At 34.9% G+C, this 16,908-nt stretch overlaps 1 protein-coding gene across 1 annotated transcript in view; it reads right to left on the reverse strand.

Annotated features, from left to right (window-relative positions):
- LOC127845739 (integrator complex subunit 8-like) overlaps positions 1–16,626 on the reverse strand; it is a 71,215-nt gene extending 54,589 nt beyond the window's left edge. The window contains exons 1-4 of the mRNA XM_052376849.1: positions 16,054–16,626; positions 12,681–12,890; positions 4,453–4,561; positions 1,170–1,316 (exon numbers count right to left, since the gene is read on the reverse strand). Of these exons, the coding sequence (XP_052232809.1) occupies positions 1,170–1,316; positions 4,453–4,561; positions 12,681–12,890; positions 16,054–16,177 (590 nt within the window). The 5' untranslated portion in view covers positions 16,178–16,626. The remainder of the gene's footprint in view (positions 1–1,169; positions 1,317–4,452; positions 4,562–12,680; positions 12,891–16,053) is intronic.
- Positions 16,627–16,908: the final 282 nt, after the last annotated feature.

The raw sequence follows: 16,908 nt of genomic DNA on the forward strand, positions 1-16,908 counted from the left end.
AAAAACCCTTGCAAAGTACATGTAAAACAATAAATACGTTTGAGTGTTGGAACTAATGGACCTTATGGTCAAAGTTAAGCTTTTTTTTTTAATACTTATATTAACAAAATTAATTTTTCGGCTCTTTGTTGAGAGTATAAATTTTCTTTTGTACCAGTGCACCATTTATTAAGAGAGCCCTGTAAACAACATATTAAAGAATCAGATAGAATCTCAAGACAATAAGATTGCAATAAGTATAAAATACATGTATCAAGAAAAAAGAATCTTTCTTAATGTGTGACAGCCCTTGCATGCACACTTCTCCACAACCTATCGTGTTTTATGCCAGAGTCTTGTATAACACGTGAATGCTCCTACAGAGTTTTTTAGGGTAAAATTAAATTCCCAAATTACTGCCAAAAATTCCAAATTGAAATTTCATTTTTTATGTTTTATTTTGTTAATAAAATGCAACATAAAGTTAATTTCCCTATGCAGTTCTTTATACAATATTGAAAACATTAAATTCTAAATTTTAACGAATTTGTTAGCAGCAAATAAAATACACAAATCCCAATTTTAGTCAAAAACAAGAAACCGTCGGAGACGGGTGATGCTCCCCAAAGGTTGTTTTTTTGTCAAAATATTGCACTATATATTCAGATAAAAGGAAATGTCTTGAGGGCACAGTAGTTGGGGCGACAAGATTTTTTTTATAGAAAATTTCAAAGGGCCATAACTCTGTGAAAAATACATCCGACCAGAACCCTCTGATAATATGCATATCTCCTCTTGGTAGTGAAGCTTCCCATAAAGTTTCATTGAATTCCGGTCATTAGTTGCTGAGAAATAGCCTGGACAAGAATTGCACTATATGTACAGTTAATGGAAAATTCAAAGGGCCATAACTCTCTGAAAAATTATCCAACCAGAACCGGATGAAAATATGCACATCTCCACTTGGTAGTGAAGCTTCCCATAAAGTTTCATTGAATTCCGGTCATTATTTGCTGAGAAATAGCCTGGACAAAAATTGTGATCGGACGGACGGACACATGCATGGACAGACGAAGCGGCGACTATATGCTCCCTCCAAAATTTTGGGGGGAGCATAAAAATGATATTTTTCCAAATCCATGGGGGTTGGGCTACAGTCTCAAAATGGTGGAAACAACAACTGCTACTACCATCTGTGGAAGAGCTGTGCAGCGAAGATGGCCTCTCCAGACATGACGTCGTAATGCAGGTCCGTGTACTTGGCAGCCTCGGGACTTATCTCCATGGTGATCTTGAGAAGCTCCGTCAGCAGAATGTTCATCATCCCCACAGACAGGCTGCAATATAAACAGGGCCATAAAACCCTTCTTAGCAAGGGGCCTCTTTTTCGTCCCCCACAGAAATTTCTTTAAAATAATGCATTTTATCTCTAAATTTCCAATCCACCTCAGTATTTTTCATTCCCCGAAGCCAGAAAAGTGTGTCTTTTTTCCCCAAAGTTGGTGTTTTGGCCCTGATAAAGAATATGAGCCACATTCTGGGAAAACAGGGCTTAATACATAGTGTGTCGTCTAAGATTAGCCTGTGCCAAAAATGCATAGGGTAATTAGGGACAACACTTTATGCCTTAATTTGAATCTTGGTTAGAAGAGACTTCCTTCAAACAGAAGATTCCATTCAAGTGAAAAGTTTTGTCTGTGATTAGCCTTTGCAGACTGCACAAGCTAATCTGGAACAACACTTTCCGCACATGCATCAAGCCTTAATTTCACAGAACACCGCTCAGTAAAATTTACTCAACAAGCTGAAATAGGGTGTATACAATAAGGTACAGTATTCCTTGTGTCTTGCCTTCCTCCAAAGTGATTAGCATGTCAATTTTGAGTCTCATTTGTTAGAAAAAGTTTTGAAACGAAATTTCATATAAAAAGTCCGTGTGACAAAGACCATTGACCTTTAAGTCAATAGGCATTTTCAATTCATCCCAACTTTCAAGCATTCCAATTAAGATGTTGATAGGTGAAAGAGTTTTAAAGATATGATACAGAAAACAAATTATATGGTCACCAGAACGACTGACCATTCTGACCACTTGACTTACCCACAGAAGGTCTGAGCACTTAAACAAGAGGGCCTAAAAGGCCCAAAGCCGCTCACCTGAGATAACAAGATATTATTGGGACAAATCTTCTGACCAAGTTTCACGAAGATCGGAAAATAAATGTAGCCTCTAGAGTGTTAACAAGGTTTTACTATAGCCATATAAGGAAAAATGCCCGGCCCCCTGGCAGCCATGTTTTTCAACCTACCGGCATCATTTTTGAACTCGTCCAAGATATTATCGGGATGAATCTTCTAACCAAGTTTCATGAAGATCGGACTTCCGCCCCTTGGAAGCCATTTTTTTCAAGCAAACATAATTATTTTCGAACTCATACAAGATATCATTGAGACCAATCTTCTGACCAAATTTCATGAAGATTGGACAATAAATGTGGCCTCTAGAGTGTTAACAAGGTTTTACTATAACCATATATAGCCATATAAGGAAAAATGCCCCGCCCTTGGTGGCCATGTTTTTAAGCAACCAAAACCATTTTCGAACTCATCCAAGATATCATTGGGACAAATCTTCTGACCAAATATCATGATGATCGGAAAATAAATGTAACCTCTAGAGTGTTAACAAGGTTTGACTATAACCATATAAGGAAAATAGCCCCGCCCCCGTGGTGGCCATGTTTTTCAACCAACCAGCATCATTTTTTAACTCCTCCAAGATATTATTGGGATGAATCTTCTGACTGAGTTTCAAGAAGATTGGACTATAAATGTGGCCTCTAGAGTGTTAACAAGATTTTACTATATATAGCCATATAAGGAAAAATGCCCCCCCCCCATGGCGGCCATGTTTTCAAGCAAACGTAACCATTTTCGAACTCATCCAAGATATCATTAATACAAATCTTCTGACCATATTTCATCAAGATTGGACAATAAATGTGGCCTCTAGAGTGTTAACAAGGTTTCACTATATATTGCCATATAAGGAAAAATGCCCTGCCCCCTGGTGGCCATGTTTTTAAACCAACCGGCATCATTTTCGAACTTGTCCAAGACATTATTGGGATGAATCTTCTGACCAAGTTTCATGAAGATTGGACAATAAATGTGGCCTCTAGAGTGTTAACAAGATTTTACTATAGCCATATAAGGGAAAATGCCCCGCCCCTTGGCAGCCATGTTTTTCAAGCAAAGGTTACCATTTTTGAACTCACCCAAGATATCAGTGGGAAAAATCTTCTGAGCAAGTTTCATGAATTTGGAAAATAAATGAGGCCTCTAAAGTGTTAACAAGGTTTTACTATAGCCATATAAGAAAAAATGCCCCGCCCCCTGGCAGCCATGTTTTTCAAGCAAACGTAACCATTTTCGAACTCGTCCAAGATATCATTTAAACCAATCTTCTGACCAAATTTCATGAAGATTGGACAATAAATGTGGCCTCTAGAGTTAACAAGGCAAATGTTGACGTCGCACAACGGACGACGGACAAAAAGCGATCACAAAAGCTCACCATGAGCACGTTGTGCTCAGGTGAGCTAAAAAAATCAAGCACTGCAAATTAAAATGTTGACCTTTCAACCAAAAAGGACAACAGTTACTTCGAAAAGAATGTAACATAATAACAGTGGGTGGTGCATTTGCAAACATTCAACACACACATGTTCTTGTTCTTGCATTTTTTGCATGATTTCCTTCCATATGCCTGAATCATCGTGTGAACAAGATAACTATCCTTTCATTATCATAAATTGACTCTCATAAATTTGTACTCTCTTTGTTTACTTTCCTTAATTCCAGTAAGCTCAGGTGAGTTAGGGCAAATTGAAATTTGATGGCTTATGCCTGAGAGGCAAGAGTCTCCAACTAGTAAAGACTGAATCAGAGAGAATAAAATGTTGTTAATATGTGACAAAGCTGAACCAGCGAAAATATAATCGTGCAGAGATTTCAAAAACAACATGATACTTGTTTTATTTTAAATGTAACAAGAGACGTGTTTGTCGGAAACACAATGCACCCTACTGCACTGCTTTGAATTTATTTTTATTTTTTTAAATGACTTCCCAGGTGAAAATGATCTGTACCTGCCAAATGATACAAAATAGAAATTGTCCTGCTTTAAAGCTTGTTACTTCCCATGGAATTTGTTTTTTGACATTTGACTTTGAAGGATGACCTTGACCTTTCCCCACTCAAAATGTGCAGCTCCATGAGATACACATGCATGCCAAATATTAAGTTGCTATCTTCAATATTGCAAAAGTTATAGCCAATGTTAAAGTTTTCGGACAGATGCACAGACAGACAGACAGACTGACAGTTCAACTTCTACACATGTATGCCACCCTACCGGGGGGCATTAAAATGCTAGACAAACATTCAAAACTAAAATAAAATAAAAGTTACCTTTTCATAAGTGTTGTAAGGTTCCATTTTAAATGTGCCGCCACTTTAAGTGCCAAAAGACGCAATGCTTTGATCTTCTTATTTTCACTGACTGGTAATGGTGGTGTAACTTAAAATAACAATACATTAACATCAGCATTTGAGATACACTTCAACATGGAGCTTTAAACATACATTCTGTCAATTGGCCTATTGAATTGACATAAGCAAAGAATGGGCTGAATTCAGTTAGATTGGACAATAAATTTGATCAACAGAAGTGTTCAAAATGAAGAAAACAGTTAAAATAACATAAATAAATATCAAAGCATTACATAAATTAATATCAAGGAATAAAATATATTTACATCAAGAAATTGCATACATTAATATTAAGACATAATATAATATTAGTTTCAAGGCATTGCATAAAAGCATTTTTGTTTTGTATTTCTCCATAGGCTTACTTTTCAAAGAGTGCATAGTATGAACATTTTAATGATTTATTTAACATACACTGATCAAAGACAAGTTAAATTACTGGTAAAGTAAAAACAACAAAATGTTCAAGAATTAGTTTTACATTTCACTTCAATAATTAGCTAAACAATATTTTTTTGTTAATCTCACAAGTTTGGGCTCCATGCAGCTCCCAGCCAGGTGAATATTTTTTTACTTCGATTTATATTAGCAACGCAATTTTTACTTGATATATAAAAAAAAATTATAGCAACTTTTAGTAAAAAAGAACATATTCAATCTGAACAAGTCCCTTAAAGGCTTTTGTTTAGAGAATTTAACCAAAGGCCACGGATTTAAACTACGGGTGTTGCGTTAATCTTGATTAAAAATACAAGAAGCCCTTGTCCAGACATTGTAGTACATGTACATCAATAAAGGTTTATTTCATAACAAACTGTATTTACAATGTATGTGTTCACTGGGCATTTATCAGTTACCTTGATTCAAGGATTGCAGCTGAATATTCAATCAAAATTACAATGTAATTGAATAACTGTACATAAGTTTGAAGTTTATTAATTTATAAAGAGATTATGCTGTAAAACTGTAACATTCCTATCATTTTTTTACAATAAATCTTTATGTACAAGTTGTTATTTCAACACATACATGTACCTACTGGTTTAAGTACCGATAGCTGTTTTTGTTATTGAAATCTTTTCAAACTGAATGAGCAATGCCAATAAAAAGCTATTATCTTGGGCATAACTGCAACTGACTTAACATTTTAACGTTTTGTTCACTTGTTTGCAGACTATAGACTCCTGTCCAATATATGCCTTTTGTCTATGAAAAAGCTGTCCTAATCCAGACCCCATATTGCCAAAACATACAAGTTTATCACTTAATTACTTCATACTAAGAGACACAAATATACATCTATGCTCTATAGGCAACATGGTCTAGTTTTATTCAGGTTGACATATATTACCTCACAGACCACCAGGTCTGCTTAATGGTACTTAAGCATTTAAGTAAGTACTGTTTGCACAAATCTAATTCGTTTAAGAGTTGCTTAAGACCCAATACTTGTTTAACAATTTATTGAACCATTAAATTATATAAAAAGATCAATACTGTCTTTCTTTTGGAAAACCAAGAGAATTAATTTTATGTTTCAACACATATTCACTTTTCACTCCAAAACTTTTCATTGACAAAAGCTTGCATTGTTTTAACCCAGCAGTATCACATTACGAAGATTTGTCTCATTTTAAACCCAGCTAAATGAATATTGAGCTTTCCCCCCCCCATGACAAAAGAAAAATGATTCAATTATAACGTCAACTCAATTAACTCTACAATTTGTATGCTGTTGCATATTTTTAAAGGGAATGAAAGTAATAATTTATGTGATAACCATGCTTAAATATTCTTTTCAAAAACAAAAACACATTTTAAAGTTAAAACAAGTAAAAAGATAAATGTAACACTGTAAGATTTGATTCTTGATCGTATATAGTGAATTATCCTTATTACCGTATGCATGTATCCAACATTTGAAAGATTTTTTAGTAAATGCTATTTTTGTTTGATTGTATGTGTAACTGTTTAAAAAAATCATTAATTTAAATATTAATTATATGTTTGGTTCTTTTAGTTTATTTAAAATCATAAACAAGCAAATTCGTTGAATTGATATCCCCTGCCAAATTAAGTTTGTTTATGGATGGATGCAAATTTCTTGATATATGGTAATACGGGTATACTCTTACATGTTGAAGTCTTGCATGGTATATGAGATATTACCCTAAAAAAATACATAAAACAAGAGATGTGTTTGTCAGAAACACAATGCCCCCTATTGCGCCGCTTCGAAATAAAATTTTAATATATCATTTGGCAGGTTTAGAAATTATCTCCCTTTTAAAGCTTATTACTTCCCTTGGATTGTATTTTTTTACTTTTGACCCTGAAGGATGACCTTGACCTTGACCTTTCACCACTCAAAATGTGCAGCTTCATGAGATACACATGCATGCCAAATATCAAGTTGCTATCTTCAATATTGCAAAAGTAATGGCCAATGTTAAAGTTTTCGGACGGACACACAGACAGACAGACAGACAGTTCAACTGCTATATGCCACCCTACCGGGGGCATAAAAAACAAAGTGCAATAACCCTTATTGAAGAAAGTGTAGGGTAATGGTTCTTGTGTATGGCAATTGCCCTCATTGATATCTATACAGCTATGAAGTTTCATGTTGATATCTTTTATAGTTTCTGAGATTAAGCCCTCAAAAAATTGTGACAGACAGACGGACTGACTGACAAGGCCAATGCAATTTCCCTAAGCTTTGGCAGGGGATAATTAGAACGGAGTTTAGGCAGTATGAATACTCCTCAAATGGAGATGTAAATCTACTTCAGATTCATGTTAGTAAAACAAAAGTATATTATAAATCCATTAGCTTGATTCTGGATGACTCAAACTTATGTTGTCGGTCCCTGCGACTTCGAGCCATCAGTTTCGACTGTACATGTACCAAGTTTTTATAATGAGTGGACGTAAAATGCGACAAATGGCGATCACATAAGCTCACCATGAACAACTTGTGCACATGTAAGCTAAACATGCAGGTGATTACATTACAGGGCCCTTGCTACACTTTGGGGGATTGGGGCCAGGGCCCTTAGAGGGGGAATTTCGCATCGTTTTGGGCGAAAAGGGGAATTTTAGAAGATCTTTTCACCAACCAATCAACACCTAAAATTGCTATATTGCTAATGTGATTTACATAACTATACATTTAATCAAAGGTTAGTAGCACGATACCAGCTGGCAACATAGGTATAAAAGTTTAAAAAAAAACAACTTTTTTTTTTGGAAGCGGGAATTTTAAGCTGAAGTAGGGGAAAAAGGTAAACTTTTTTCATGGGAGAAGCAGGGCTCAGCCTACATGTATATTCAAATTTGAGAGAGAAGTGACTTCTCCCTTAGCTGAAATTAAGGAGAAGTGAGGCAAATTAAAGCAGAAGTGGTTTCTGTATAGCTTTTAATCAACTCTTCACTTATTTTGTTCCCCTTATTACACCATGCCCATCATCATTTATCAGAAACAAGAGGGCCATGATGTCCCTGGATCGCTCACCTAACTAACCAAATACAATCCCAACCCAGATTTCATCAAGATAAACATTCTGACCAAATTTCATTAAGATTGGATGAAAACTGTGACCCCTATTGTCTACACAAGGTTTTTCTATTATTTGACCTAGTGACCTAGTTTTTGGCCCCAAGTGACCCAAATACAATCCCAACCCAAGTTTCATCAAGATAAACATTCTGATCAAATTTTATAAAGATTGGATAAAAAATGCGACCTCTATTGTCTACACAAGGTTTTTCTATTATTTGACCTAGTGACCTAGTTTTTCACCACAGATGACCCAATTACAATCCCAACCCAGATGTCATCAAGATAAACATTCTTCCCAAATTTCATAAAGATCGGATGAAAACTGTGACCTCTATTATCTAAACATGGTTTTTCTATTTTTTGACCTAGTGACCTAGTTTTTGACCTAGTGACCTAGTTTTTGACCTTGTGACCTAGTTTTTGACCCCAGATGACCCAAATACCTCCCAACCCAAATTTCATCAAGATAAACATTCTGACCAAATTTCATAAAGATTGGATGAAAACTGTTACCTTTACTGTCTACACAAACACATTGTTGACGGTTGTTTTATTTTTTGACCAAGTGACCTAGTTTTTGACCTCAGATGACCCAAGTACAATCCCAACCCAGATTTCATCAAGATAAACATTCTGACCAAATTTTATAAAGATTGGATGAAAACTGCGACCTCTATTGTCTACACAAGGGTTTTCTATTATTGACCTAGTTTTTGAACTGGTGACCTTGTTTTTGACCCCAGATGACCCAAATACAATCCCAACCCAGATTTCATCAAGATAAACATTCTGACCAAATTTCAAAAAGATTGGATGAAAACTGTGACCTCTACTGTCTACACAAGGTTTTTCTATTATTTGACCTAGTTTTTGATCCAGTGACCTAGTTTTTGACCCTAGATGACCCAAATACAATCCCAACCCAGATTTCATCAAGATAAACATTCTGAATAAATTTCATAAAGATTGGATGAAAACTGTGACCTCTACTGTCTACACAAGGTTTTTCTATTATTTAACCTATTTTTTGACCTAGTGACCTAGTTTTTGACCCCAGACGACCCAAATACAATCCCAACCCAGATTTCATCAAATTAAACATTCTGACCAAATTTCATAAAGATTGGATGAAAACTGCGACCTCTATTGTCTACACAAGGTTTTTCTATTATTTGACCTAGTTTTTGACCTAGTGACCTAGTTTTTGACCCCAGATGACCCAAATACAATCCCAACCCAGATTTCATCAAGATAAACATTCTGATCAAATATCTAAAGATTGGATGAAAACTGTGACCTCTACTGTCTACACAAACAAATTGTTGACGGACGGACGCATGCACACACGCACTCACACACAACGAACGCTGGACATCACACGGTCACATAAGCTCACCATGTCACTTCGTGACAGGTGAGCTAACAACTGACACTTGGCAGTTTGAGGGAAAACATTAACAAACACAATCACACTTAAGAGTTAATGTTGTATTATTATTGTATATAACATAATTTAATTAATATATTATCAGTCAATATCTGACTCAAAGTAAATCTCAAAAGTAGGAGAAGTCACTTCTCCTTCATGTCATTATTGGGAGAAGTTAATCTGTTAAGGGAGAAGTTATCTCCCATGTTTCCCTCACGGCTGAGCCCTGGGGAAGCTGCCGATATTTGGCGGTAAAAAGTGCAAAACGAGGGCCCTGTACAATATTCTACAATCTTAAGCAATAGGCATATAGATCATGAAGATCAACTATATCTCTATCTGTTATTGCGCGATGTGAATATAATTTGTGGGTAAGCTGTTGATTTACAAAAAAAAAAGATATCTAAATTTCCAAACTTTTCCTTTTAATTTAGTTTCCAGGCAACACATTATTATACCGGTAATACTTCTGATCATACAGCATTCCTGCCTGATTTCATTAAACACATTAATTTTCTGTATAATCCAACATTCATAAATAAATCCATTTACGTCCAGTTTGCCTTCATTGTACATCACATACATAATTGTGTAGTGCGACAAACAATAAACCCTTTAGCCAAACATTAAAGGTCATTCTCCAAGTCACCTCTGACAACATTAAATTTGCTTTTAACGAACATAATGGCAGCTGTCAATCACATTCTTCTTGGTATAATCATATTATCTGCTTTCAGGTAGGTGAATACACGCCATCCCCACATGATGGTGTATACAACAAGTGTAAATGTCACAGATCAATACTGACCTATCTCAACGACTGCTATGCTGTCGATACAGTGTAAACGATTTTTTTAATTACCGTAATTGCTCTATGTTTTCGGACACTAAGTTTTCGGACACCCCTTTTTTTAGCAAAAATAATTATTTTTCGTGACTCTTTATTTTCGGACACACGAGTTTTCGTCCGTTATTTATGTCTCGTTTTCGGACAGTATATTTTACAGCGCTATTTTACCAAATTTCGAACCTGTTTTCGATCTAATGATACTTCGATCATGGGGTTTTACAACCAGATTAACATCATAAAACATTGCAGGTGCATGCCTGAGGGCAATGGACCATTACATTTGCGTTATTGGGTAAATAACCTTGTAAACCGGTATTAAACAGTGGTTTCGCCCGATAGCATAAGCTTTATGACAATTACCATGGGTAGTGCCAATTAACAGTTCAATTATCTACAGCATTGGTACTACCCCTTCTCAGTAAAATAACTGTGACAAATACTAAATATATCAAATTGTGATGCACCCTATTACAAGTTTTACGAACAATGGAAGGTGTTACACAACAACTATCGGAAATGACCAAACAAAGAATTCATAGTTTGCTTTTTTTATTGCGTTAATTACAGGTTCATACAAGCGTGTATCGGTACATCACATGCTCATTTTTGAACTCGTTGGTCAAGGTACAACCTTGAAGTAACTTTCTGTCAAATAAATTAAGCATTTACAATTATTTAAAATGCAGTGCAAACATGTATAACTGTAATTTATACTATACAGCATGGTATTTAACAAGCGCGTGCCATTACCGGTAGTCGTTAATACAATTGACGCTATTTTCGGATACTTCCATTTTCGACTCTAAGTTTTCGGACACCTGTATTTTGTTAATATTTTTCGTATCTAAGTTTTCGGACACAAAAAAATTAATTATTATTAAGTGTCCGAAAACATAGAGTAATTACGGTAAGAGAAAAAGATTTTTGAATTGAAGGCAAAGGTCTGTGGGTTCTTTGCGCTATGAAATTTTCATTATCTTATAAAAGCCCATGCTTTCCACTAGGAAGAAAGATGTCAGATTTTGTACATGAAGTAAAATGTGTGCATGCTTTTAATAAGTACAAAGGATGAACACGAAGTCCATGAGAACTGTTTATTTGTTGCTAGACTTTGTTAATTTTATGTGGACAATAAAACTTGACAATCCTTTTCAGATTTCAAATTTGATAATATACATTTGAAAATACGTACATGGAAAAAAACATACATTGCAAATCTTTACTAATGCATACATATTTATATATGCATGAATTACCAGACAAGTTATATCACAATCCGGATATATCGTGATCAAAACCAGCGGATCCCACAAACCACTTTATAATGGAACTGTAGTGTCTTTCCTTCTCATGATCATCAAAGAACATTTATCCTAACAAGTATCAACCAGAACAACCTGTCAAACGGACATGGGGTCATGAGGTGGGGTTGGAATGAGGGACGTGGGGGGTAGTATGATTTTGGTTCATGATACCAATACCTGTGATCTTGAATGGAAAATGTGCATAATTAAAGCTCCAAGTATGAATTAAGAATGTTGATTAAAAAGTCCTCAATCATGACTGAGAAAAAAAAAGATTTTGAAAATGCTTTAGTAAGACCTGAATCATGTCTAGGAAAGATGACTCTGAGAAACATGCGCCTGAAGAGCAACAAACATGACTGGATAAGATACCTCAGTAAGGTCTTAAGAAATGAAGGATGCAACTATATGCTCCATTGAGGACTCACTTGACCCTGATTGTGAGATAGATGAATTGGCAAGTTGTCAGCAGTGAATAGGAAAAAGACATAAGTTAGGCCTCCATCTTGTCTCAAGAAATGCCTCAGTAAGGTTCAATTCACGACTGAGACCTAGTATGAGTTCAATGTCTCCAAGCCACATAAATAATTAAAGACTGGTCAGTGATAAGATGTATTCAAGTCATTAATCTGAGTTTTTAACGAAAAGGTTAGGCCTTTTCCTTAACATTTTCAGGAACATTTCCTGCACATATTCCAAAATGCAATGTTGGGATTGGACATATTTTTGCTCAAAAAGTCAACTGATTCGGAAAATAAAATTTGATAAAACTTTTTGATAATAATTCAAATAAAATCATATAAATTATAGTCATGTACTTTGTTAGATGTAATTGAAATAAAATTGAGATATAATAATCATAAGAAACTTCTATTTTTTTTTTTACAAATTTTGATTCTTTTTTAAATTGGGATTTTTTTACTTTTTTGCTTTGGGAATTAAGCAGACCTGTTAATACATGTACACCAGGTAAAGGCCTAATTATGCCTGCAATGTACATACCAGGTTTGTCTTTGCTAAAATCTGGCTGGTCCCCGACTCTCATGTCCACATCCATGGATGGAGAACCAACCTGCACGCCCCCAGCAGGGGACAGGGGCGGGGTCAGTGGGGCATTCTGGGTAACAGGGGTGTCGCTACCCGCGTTTGTAGTGGCGATCTGATTCTCTGCCTCCTGAAGAAACTGACTGATGAGGCTCAGCGGACTTGGATCTGTATTGATACAGAAGAATTTACAGTTACAGTGTACATGTACCATAATTAATTTAAGTTTTTGAACACTAACAAATAAACAAGAGGGCCTGAAAGGCCCAAAGTTGCTCACCTGAGATAAAAAGAAATGACGTGTTCTTTGCAGCCCATAATCATAACCATTTTTTAACTCTTCCAAGATATGTCCAAATTTCATGAAGATAATGTGTCTTCTAGACTGTTCACATGTTTTTACTTTATACATATAAAGAAAACTGCCCCACCACCTGGTGCCCATGTTTTTCCACTTATCACGACCATTTTTAAACTCATCCGAGACATCCACATAGCTAATGTTTTGACAAAATTTCATCATGATTAGGCAAAAAATGTGACTTCTAGAGTGTTCACAAGCTTTTTTACTATATAAATATAAGGAAAAAGACCCCCTGGCGGCCATGTTTTTTTACCTATCCAAACCATTTTGGAATTCAACTGTCGTATTGTGGTCTCGTTTGCTTACGCAAGTAAACCGGTCACGGGATGGTAACGGGTTATGTTACTTTGTGAGCACTTATGTAATGCGGAAATATTTATTCGAAAAACACTTATTTCCGGTCAGGATGACACCGCTGATTGGTTGTAATTCAATTAACTAAAGGTATTGCCATTTACTTAAATATCATTTTATAAACATATTATTCAACAGTAGGCTGTTTTACACTAAACAATTTAGAAATATGAAAATGTATCGATTTTATATTTCATTTAATTAATATTGTGTATTATTCATTACCGTTTTATTTTCAATTTTCTGACATTGTTTTAATACATAAAGCCTGAAAATGATTAAATCTTGATAAATGAACTCTGCAAATAAGAAAGGTAAATCTTGACTTTGAAGGTCTTAAATATGATTATACAAAGTGAATTATTATGGAATCTTGTTTTGATATGAAGTTCCCATTTAAATTACATATTTTTTGTTAATTGTTAAAAACATGCATTTAATACTACTATGAAAACTACTTCAATTAGAGAGCGGACATCATGCTAAATGCTTGAAATGCACCATGTGACCTCGTTTTTGACCCGGCATGACCCATATTCGAACTTGACCTACATATCATCTAGACACAACTTCTGACCAAATCAGGTGAAGATCAAAAGAAAACTACTTCTATTAGAGAGCGGACACCATGCTAAATGCTTGAAATGCACTAAGTAACCTCGCAGCGCCCTCACACTACTTTGGGGGAAGGGGTCCGCAGCCCTAAGAAGGGAGAATTTTTTGTAAATGGGGGAATTTTTATAAAAAACAACAACAACTGTGTTTAAATGTTATAAACATATATTTCTATATATGTGACTGTCTATAGGACAGAAAGGTGGACTTTTACTCAATCTTATGACTATATAACAGTAATCTAATTTAAATGTGGGTTGGTTGGTAGGCTTTTATTTCTTACCACAACACTTAATTGAATATTTAACTCAATGAAAATGTCATTATTTTCAGGTATCAGCAGTGTGAAATGCATGACGACATAGTATCTAACTTTCAGATATAGTTGGAACTGTTCTTAATAAGAAAATGTTTGATCCAGATTGTCTTTCTCTGTAAATTATTGTACAAATAAATATTCTTTGAAAACTAAAGACTGCATCTTGAAGAAAGCATTTATTGACTAGAATAAATGTGAATGAAACAAAACATTAACAAAAATAACAGTTCTGAACGATTCAGACGCTTTCCGCAGTTGCATAAATTTCGGACATAAAATTCTGAAGCAGATTTTGTAACAGAAAAAGCTTTTGTCTATATCTGTAAATTACTGTACAAATAAATATTCTTTGAAAACTGAAGACTGCAATTTGAATAAAGCATTTATTGATTAAAATAAATGTCAATGAAACAAAACATTAACAAAAATAAAAGTTCTGAACGATTCAGACGCTTTCCGCAGTTGCGTAAATTTGGGACATAAAATTCGGACGCGGATTTTATAACAAAAAAAACTTTTAAATCGGCGGTTAAAAAACAGGATCGGTCGGGTAACTGGAAACAATACTTCTTTTTCGTAAGGACTATATTGGAGTCAATTTTCAACTTTAAATCAGCTATTTTTTAAATATTTTTTTTACATTTTCTGAGGGGGAAAAAAATCAGTTTTGGGGGAAAAAATATACTTTTCAGGTGGGGGACTGCAGCCGAAATTCGGTGGCAGATTTGATAGATTGAGGGCCCTGCCTCGTGACTTAGTTTTTGACCCGGCATGACCCATATTTGAACTTGACCTACATATCATCTAGACACAACTTCTGACCAAATTTGGTGAAGATCAAGTGAAAACTACTTCAATTAGAGAGCGGACACCATGCTTTATCCTTGAAATGCACTAAGTGACCCCGTGACCTAGTTTTTGACCCGGCATGACCCATATTCGAACTTGACCTAGATATTGTCAAGACACAACTGACCAAGTTTGGTGAAGATCGGATGAAAACTATTTGAATTATAGAGCGGACACTGCTGTGGACGCCGCCCCGCCCAGGGTGAAACTATAATACGTCCCGTTTAAAAAAAACGGGCGAATAAAAAATACAGGTGTCAGAAAATCAAGAAAACAGGTCTGTTCTGTTTGTTTGAAAAAAATAAAAACACTGCTTTCTAAAAACTATATCATTTCAAATGCTGTTGGGTAAAACCATTGTTTATTACGGGTATATATGGTAATCTACCGATTAGCCCCAATGTCATGGTCAATTGACCTCAGGCATTCATCTGCAATGTTTTATGATCTTAATCTGGTTGTAAAAACACATGATCGAAGGGCCACCAGATAAGCAAAAACATGGCAGAAATCTGTTAAAAAGTGTGTAAAAAATATTGTCTGAAAAACAAGTGATTACTTATGGACAAAACCCAGTATGTCTGAATTAAGTCACAAACAAATATTATTTTGGCTAAAAAGGAGGTGCCAATTCTACATGTATATATCCCTCCACTTTTGGCATGGGGATAAAAAGATCTTTTACTACCTTTAAGGGAAAGTTTTTGTTTCAAGATTTTTTGAAACTATCTTGCTACCTATGTCACAGTATAAAGTTATTTTTTTTCTTTAATATGAAGAAATTGAAAATATGTAAAAACAAATTTGAATAAAAATGATGTTATTATTACCTGGATTTTCCTGCCTTAGATGTTCTTCTAGTAATTTTTCATTCAGGATGAACTCAAAACATGACACAGCAGGCATGGTGGCAGGTCCAGGACCCATCTGACCCCTTGGAACTGCCTCTGTCATTTTTGGGATCTGAGTTTTCTTCTCAGTACATGTAACTATTCACTATCAAATAGGTTGCTTGTCAACACGTTCAGAGCCTTGAAAATGATAAAATTAATGGCACACATATGATTATCTGTTAGTTTCAGTTGAATAATTATTTTGAAACAGTGATCCTATAAGCCCGACAACACAAAGCTGCTAGATTTTAATAACTAACATAGTCGGTCGTTAAAATTTTAATCTGTTTCTATGCAAACAATGATGAGTGTTTTCCATATATTTTCCTTGAAAACTGGTATTACAATTGTAATTTAAATATTTTCCATTGTTTCATTTATAAGCATTTTATTTATCAATCTGTTCTTCAACATATAAGCATAAATTATCAAAAAGGCATATATGCCTTGGTAAAGAGCATCCACCGTTTCATTTTGTTTTTGCACGGCTGTCTTCGGGTGAGCCGAAAATAATTTTTAGTAGTGTAAAGAGCAATGACCAAATGGGAAAGGTTGAAATCCACTATAGTTTTTTTTGCTTAGTTATAAAATCGTGTTTTATAAAGATACATAGATAAAACATGTGTTGTTTGCATTTATTTTTTTAAGATAGAAACATGTGTATTTTCTGTAAAATATTTAAGTGATGTAAGAAATTTACGTTAACGTTGTCACCAATCTGCATCTAATAATTTTTAAAGTACCAATGTCCAATTTTATAAAAATGAGTCGGTTCTGAGAAAACTGGGCTTA

Source organism: Dreissena polymorpha, chromosome 9 (assembly GCF_020536995.1).
Source record: "Dreissena polymorpha isolate Duluth1 chromosome 9, UMN_Dpol_1.0, whole genome shotgun sequence".
NCBI classification, from domain to species: domain Eukaryota; kingdom Metazoa; phylum Mollusca; class Bivalvia; order Myida; family Dreissenidae; genus Dreissena; species Dreissena polymorpha.